The sequence below is a fragment of the Octopus bimaculoides genome, chromosome 30, assembly GCF_046866305.1.
Source record: "Octopus bimaculoides isolate indiv1 chromosome 30, ASM4686630v1, whole genome shotgun sequence".
Taxonomy (NCBI): Eukaryota; Metazoa; Mollusca; class Cephalopoda; order Octopoda; family Octopodidae; genus Octopus; species Octopus bimaculoides.
The window spans coordinates 12,393,312-12,400,811 of record NC_142957.1 but is presented as its reverse complement, the minus strand read 5'-3'; the positions used below and the strand labels follow the sequence as shown (position 1 = coordinate 12,400,811).

Genomic DNA, 7,500 nt, shown 5'->3' with positions numbered 1-7,500 from the left:
TTCTTTGGAGTCTGAAAGTACAACATCAACAACACTACAATTACAACATCAACAACAACATCGACATCAACAACACTACAAGAGGAACCAGTGACTTGACCAGCTAGAAATAACTGTCAAAATCTGTGTTGGTTATCAGTGTAAAGTGGAGGCGCAATGGCCCAGCGGTTAGGGCAGCGGACTCGCGGTCATAGGATCGGGGTTTCGATTCCCAGACCGGGCGTTGTGAGTGTTTATTGAGCGAAAACACCTAAAGCTCCACAAGGCTCCGGCAGGGGATGGTGGCGAACCCTGCTGTACTCTTCCGCCACAACTTTCTCTCACTCTTACTTCCTGTTTCTGTTGTGCCTGTAATTCAAAGGGTCAGCCTTGTCACACTGAATATCCTCGAGAACTACGTTAAGGGTACACGTGTCTGTGGAGTGCTCAGTCACTTGCACATTAATTTCACGAGCAGGCTGTTCCGTTGATCGGATCAACTGGAACCCATGACACCGTAAGCGACGGAGTGCCAACAACAACAGTCTAGTGACTGAAACATGTAAAAGATTACAAGATATCTGTGTGTGTGTGTGTGTTAATTTTGAAGGTTTTGATTTGTACGCCAGAAAATATGGTAAGTACGAGAGTTAATTTGTTTGAGGCAACTCTTCAAGGAGGTGACCCAGCATGGCCACGCCACGGTCCAATGACTGAAAGAAATAAAACCTGAAGGATTAAAAGCAAACTTACTCTCGAAACCAATGTGTGCACATATTGCAGACACAGAACGTCGCAGTAGTTTCCTGCACGCCACGCTGTCGATGATAGGTGGTTCCTCACCAATTCCTCGAACAAAATCACTGCAAAACAAAAGAAAAAAAAAAACAAAGATAAAAGACAATAATAACAATAGATGCAGAGTGACTGTGTGGTAAGTAGCTTGCTTACCAACCGCATGGTTCTGGGTTCAGTCCCACTGCGTGGCACCTTGGGCAAGTGTCTTCTACTATAGCCTCGGGCCGACCAAAGCCTTGTGAGTGGATTTGGTAGATGGAAACTGAAAGAAGCTCATTGTATATATATATATATATCATCATCATCATCAACATCATCGTTTAACGTCCGCTTTCCATGCTAGCATGGGTTGGACGATTTGACTGAGGACTGGTGAAACCAGATGGCTACACCAGGCTCCAATCTAATTTGGCAGAGTTTCTACAGCTGGATGCCCTTCCTAACGCCAACCACTCAGAGAGTGTAGTGGGTGCTTTTACGTGTCACCCGCACGAGGGCTAGTCAGGAGGTACTGGCAATGGCCACGCTCAAAATGGTGTATTTTATGTGCCACCCACACAAGAGCCAGTCCAGGGGCACTGGCAACGATCTCACTCGAAAATCCTCACACATGTCACGGGCACAGGTGCTATCCCAATTTCGCTTTCGCAATAAAAACTTATTTTATGGTTTGTTATTGTTTATATTTTGAATTACATAATCTTTTATGGGGGGCACCAAAATCTTTTAAGTGCTTAGGGCCTCGATGGGTCTTAATTTGGCCCTGATCACGACAATGATGATAATGATGACAGTAGTGATGACGGTGATGACAAAAACGATGAAAGTACTGATAATAAGGATGATGATGATGATGATGATGATGATGACAATGATGATGATGGTGATGATTACCTACCTCTCGCGGGTGTAAGGCATATGAGAAAATGGTTTTGTCATTTTCGGTTTGGTGTCTGGCCCAGTATATTCTGGAATTGGTAAAGGAGGAGGAAACGTCAACTCGGCATCAGGTTTCTGCAAAATACCAAACAATGAATACATAATATAAAATTTTCAATTAGAGAAATCATATCATAATGCGCAGGAGTGGCTCATGGTTCCAGGTTCAGTCCCACTGCGTGGCACCCTTGGGCAAGTGTCTTCTACTATAGCCTCGAGCCGACTAAAGCCTTGTGAGTGGATTTGGTAGACGGAAACTGAAAGAAGCCCGTCGTATATATGTATAGGCGTAGGAGTGGCTGTGTGGTAAGTAGCTTGCTTACCAACCACATGGTTCCGGGTTCAGTCCCACTGCGTGGCACCTTGGGCAAGTGTCTTCTACTATAGCCTCGAGCCGACCAAAGCCTTGTGAGTGGATTTGGTAGAGGGAAACTGAAAGAAGCCTGTCGTATATATGTATATATATATATATATATACACAGCGTTCATACACACATAATTTTTCTCGTCTGGCCGTAAAGCCTTTTCTGTTTGTTTTCCTGTCTTGTTTTTTGTCCGCCACTACATTCCTCCCTCGCCAGATTTAATTTGCGTATACAAATTTAATCTGCGGTCCATGGGATGAGCCGTTTTAACGATGCGTCCTGCCCAAGCTCTTCGAAACGCCGGTGTTAAAACGTGGGTAGCTGATGAAGTAGAATGTTCTCTATGTGGCTTGTGTGTTTTCTCGTCTACGTTTTGTTTGCAATGTCCTGTACCCAGATATGCACCTATACATACAGGTGGATGTCAGTATGCACATACCTGTACGTATATATGCATATACTCATTTACTATTTGTTTTTATATATATATATATATATATATATATATATATATATATATATATATATGTATGTGTGTGTATATGTTTGTGTGTCTGTGTTTGTCCCCCCAACATCGCTTGACAACCGATGCTGGTGTGTTTACGTCCCCGTAACTTAGCGGTTCGGCAAAAAGAGACCGATAGAATAAGTACTAGGCTTACAAAGAATAAGTCCTGGGGGTCGATTTCCTCGACTAAAAGGCGGTGCTCCAGTATGGCCGCAGTCAAATGACTGAAACAAGTAAAAGAGTAAAAGAGTAAATGTAGAATCATTTTACGAAAAAACGGTCAAAGATACTAACAGCATTTTCATGTTGGGCAGTCACTTGTTGTATGAGGTTCTTCATCTTACGAATGTGTTGAAGCAGACGTATGGTATGTAGGGTCAATGGATCAATCTGGAATTTTTCCTGAGGAGCTGGCCTGAAAGTATAAAGGCAACACTAAATGTGGATTACATGCTAATTACACATACTGTATATTTTCATGATGCGTTTCATAATGCGACTGTAATATTCTTGGACTATGTCGGTCATCAGCTCTAGACACGATTCTTTGGAGTCTGAAAGTACATCAACAACACTACAATTACAACATCAACAACAACATCGACATCAACAACACTACAAGAGGAACCAGTGACTAGACCAGCTAGAAATAACTGTCAAAATCTGTGTTGGTTATCAGTGTAAAGTGGAGGCGCAATGGCCCAGTGGTTCGGGCAGCAGACTCGCAGTCATAGGATCGCGGTTTCGATTCCCAGACCGGGCGTTGTGAGTGTTTATTGAGCCGAAAACACCTAAAAGCTCCACGAGGCTCCGGCAGGGGATGGTGGCGAACCCCTGCTGTACACTTTTCACTCTTAATTCCTGTTTCTTTTGTGCTTGTAATTCAAAGGGTCAGCCTTGTCACACTCTGTGTCACGCTGAATATATCCAGAGAACTACGTTAAGGGTACACGTGTCTGTGGAGTGCACATTAATTTCCCAAGTCAAATCGTCCAACCCATGCTAGCATGGAAAGCGGACGTTAAACGATGATGATGATGATGATGATATGCAACTATCAAAGAGAATCAGATAAGAACTGGCACTCTTACTTGGTGGAAGTAGAATACTGCTTGCTGAATGTCTGATAGAGTCGTGGGCCTTGAATTTCCATTGGTCGACGTTTGGTCAGTTGGTCTCGTTCCATTTTAGCAAATGCTGAATCAGTGTCCCCCACTGCGGGCATATCCCCCCAGTGGGACGTCATTCTGTGTTCTTGTAGAAGTAGTAATAAGGAACTAAGATGCCTGGAAGAGAGAGAGAGAGAAATAAGATGTTAAATAAATGTGTGGACCTGTGATATAAATATATATATTGGCTTCCCAGACCCCAGTCGAACCGTCCAAGTCCAACCCATGCCAGCATGGAAGACAGACGTTAAACGATGATGATGATATGTAGTATACACACACACACACATTTAAATATATAGAGTATCTGTACATACATACATATACACACACACGCGTATATATTGTGTGTGTGCATACGCTGTGCTGGTGCCTCGTAAAAAGCATCCAATCCACACTATAAAGTGGTTGGCATTTGGAAGGGCATCCTGCGGTAAAAACCATGCCAAAACCGAGTACAAAGACCCCGTTTTTAAAGTCGGTCAATTTGCATTAGATTGCATTAAACTTAGTTTTGTTCTTTTAAATTGATTGATAAAAATTAAACACACTCTACTTTAGAATTGCATTAATTTGTACCTGTATCGATTAGATAAAATCATGTTCTTTATTCTCGCTCAGTTTTCATCCTATAAACATTAAGCTGTCTATAATGGAACAGAATGATATCTTGTAAGCATTTTAAATCGATTAAAAGTGTATTGATTTGAATCTGTTAAATACAATTCAATTCTTGGCGATCTTACGGTAGATCACCTAATTTATTACTTTTTCCTAGTTAATTTTATACTTTATGTATAAATTCAGATTGTTTTTTGAAAAACCGGAGCATATAAGATCCGAAAGAAAAACCGGAGCATATCCGATCCTAAACTTGCCGGTTACCTGGGCTGATACTGAAAGGTAAAGTTGATTACTATAAACAAAACTTTATGACAACACCATACGCACACAAGCAAGAACTCTATACGAAATAGAAGCGATTAGAACAAAGTATAGAATAACTTACTTGCTATGAGAGAGTGTGTATATATATATATATATATATATATATATATATATATATATATATATATATATATATATATATATGTGTGTGTATATATACAAACAATTGAACGACTGTTGAGGTACTCGGCGAAGTTGTCTTTCCCCTGGATACCGGTGACTTTTGGCGGAGTGTCTCACAAATTTGTTTTGCAGACACTAGACAACATCCGGTCGCCGTTGTCTCTCCTATTTTTTTTTATAATAAATGTCGAAACGAAATCTTTTTCCTCGCTTTTGAGCTCTCCATATTAAGTTAGTCTAACTTTAGCCAGAAATAGCCCAGGCCATGACTAACTTACTAGCATCACATGGAGAAGATATTCAATTATGCAGAACGGGATAGTTTTGGAGCAGTCACCGTTTCCGTTTGTCTTCGCTCAAATCTCATCAAACAATAATACAGTGAGAGCGAAAAAAAGTGTTAGAAATAGCAGCCAAATCTGCATCCTTCCGTCTTGAAAAAAAATATATATTTTAAATATTCGATAATGTAGTCATCTTATTATAATATATTACACAACACTATGTGCGAAAAAGGACATCAGAAGACGGGATGGTCACGGCTGGAACGCCTTTGATCGTGGTTCTGCTCGGTCGGAGAAGACCTGACGTTTCAACAACACAAGAACTCTTGACTTGTTTTTCTTTTTTTTCTTTTCTTTTTTTCTAATATTTCCAGTGATCAGCATCCTATTCGTGATCATCCCACCTTCACCACCACCATCATCATCACCATCTTCATTATAATCAATATCACCGCCGTCTTTTCTTCACTTCGACTGTCAGTTTAATAATAGCGCACCTTCGCTTTCTGCTCTTCCTAAAACGCATGTAAGTCGCTTACCTCAATTATAATATAACCTTATTAACAATACTGACTCACCAAAACCATTTTAACATTTAATCGTCTTTTCGTTTATATTCCAGGTGTCAATACATCCAATTGATCATTGCTGTCTTCACCTGTTGATGGATGCTTGTGAACATCTGATTCCTGATTCCCTCCTCTGATCCCCCCAAAAATTGATCAAGCCAGTGTAATCAATACACACAGCACACAGTGATATGTTCCCAATAATAATAGGAAAAAAACCAACAGGAAAATCTCCTGTAAATATTGCATACACACATTCAACAGCACACATCTTCAACCTGTCAGAGCATCTCTATATGCTGTAAATATTGCATATATACATTGTAAATGATCATTTTCTCCACTTGAATAATTAGATGTTCAAAAGTTATTAGGTGGTTACACAAGGTAACTCTGATAGGCGCTTCAAACATATAATACTCTACCAAGAACTTTCTATTTCTCTTTTTTATTCTACTATATATATATATATTTATATTCTTTCTTTTCATAAATGAATTTTTATTCACCCACAACTATATATTTCCAATAAGCTATACATATCTTGTCTGTCTGTCTGTCTCTTTCTCTCTAATTATATACCATCAGCTATACGCGTGTGTATACTCTTAATTATACAGTCTAACATATCAACAGTATTATTATTATTATTATTATTAATATTATTGTTCTGGTCTTGTGCCTAAATTTGAAACTATTATTATTATTATTATTATTATTATTATTGTTGTTGTTGTTGTTGTAAAGAAACCAAAGATGGATTATTTTTCAATTACCATGGCAATTGGTTTGCTTTCTCTGTATATTAAAACACTCTATCCAGACATTTCTGGGGGTGACACTGGTGAACTGCTCTCCTCTGCTTGTCAGTTTGGGGTTTCCCATCCTCCGGGATACCCCCTATTCACCATGCTGGCTAGCTTTGCCATTAAATGCTGCAGCTACCGGTCGCCTGCTTGGAGAGCAAACCTTCTAACGGCCACCTTCTCGGCAGTGGCCGGCGGCGTTCTCTCACACACGATTCTCAAAGAGACTGGACAGCCTTCAGCCGCCTTGCTCGCTGTTGCGCTATTCTCGGTGAACCGACTAACATGGCATTGGTCTGTAACGGCAGAAGTGTTTTCCTTGAACAACTTATTCCTGTCAATTATCACCTATCTCAGTTTCATGCTTGAAAATGCCGTGCAACCAGCCAGAAAACTGAAGTTAGCACGCATCGGTGCATTTGTTAGTGCCTTGTGCTTGTGCAACCAGCACACATCCTTTGTCTATCTCCTCTACCTTATCCCTTGGGTGATATTTAAATTATACCGGGCTGGTCTCTTCCGTCTGACTAATTTATTGTCCCTTTTGGTTTCCTTCATTCTTGGTCTTTTACCTTACCTATACTTACCTATAAGTGCACATTTGAATGTAGCAAAATGGACTTGGGGTGACCAGCGGACTGTAATGGGGTTCTGGACTCATCTAATGCGATCAGAATATGGTACGTTTAGTCTGGGAAAGGATGAAGTAGGGCTTGGTCTCGTAACAGGGTTAAAATTCTACATGATCCATGAGTGGTTTACTCTAACTCCAGTTGCCATCATCTTGTTTGGTATGTCCATGTGGTGCATAGTGCGCCGCCTGTACACTGGATACAGCTGTCCTCTTGTGCATCTATTAATGTTTGTGTCATACTTGGTGTTTTTCTCATGGAGGGCTAACCTCAACATAGACAATCCGCTGTTTCTCGGCGTTGTCGAGCGCTTCTGGATGCAGGCTAGCATGGTGCTTGTGTTTCTGGCATCTCTCACATACGGGGACCTCAACAATCAG

The 7,500-nt window shown here is 40.6% G+C and overlaps 2 protein-coding genes across 2 annotated transcripts in view; one reads left to right on the top strand and one right to left on the bottom strand.

Moving 5' to 3' along the window:
* Positions 1 to 4,848, bottom strand: part of LOC106881885 (uncharacterized) — a 21,011-nt gene extending 16,163 nt beyond the window's left edge. Inside the window, exons 1-6 of the mRNA XM_089346206.1 lie at positions 4,768 to 4,848; positions 3,681 to 3,875; positions 2,884 to 3,004; positions 1,676 to 1,791; positions 733 to 842; positions 1 to 11 (exon numbers count right to left, since the gene is read on the bottom strand). The exon at positions 1 to 11 is cut by the window's left edge and continues 111 nt beyond it. Of these exons, the coding sequence (XP_089202332.1) occupies positions 1 to 11; positions 733 to 842; positions 1,676 to 1,791; positions 2,884 to 3,004; positions 3,681 to 3,835 (513 nt within the window). The 5' untranslated portion in view covers positions 3,836 to 3,875; positions 4,768 to 4,848. The remainder of the gene's footprint in view (positions 12 to 732; positions 843 to 1,675; positions 1,792 to 2,883; positions 3,005 to 3,680; positions 3,876 to 4,767) is intronic.
* A 121-nt stretch (positions 4,849 to 4,969) lies between these two features.
* The window catches only part of LOC106881889 (protein O-mannosyl-transferase TMEM260), a 3,630-nt gene continuing 1,099 nt past the window's right edge, over positions 4,970 to 7,500 (top strand). The window contains exons 1-2 of the mRNA XM_014932411.3: positions 4,970 to 5,639; positions 5,736 to 7,500. The exon at positions 5,736 to 7,500 is cut by the window's right edge and continues 1,099 nt beyond it. Of these exons, the coding sequence (XP_014787897.1) occupies positions 6,439 to 7,500 (1,062 nt within the window). The 5' untranslated portion in view covers positions 4,970 to 5,639; positions 5,736 to 6,438. The remainder of the gene's footprint in view (positions 5,640 to 5,735) is intronic.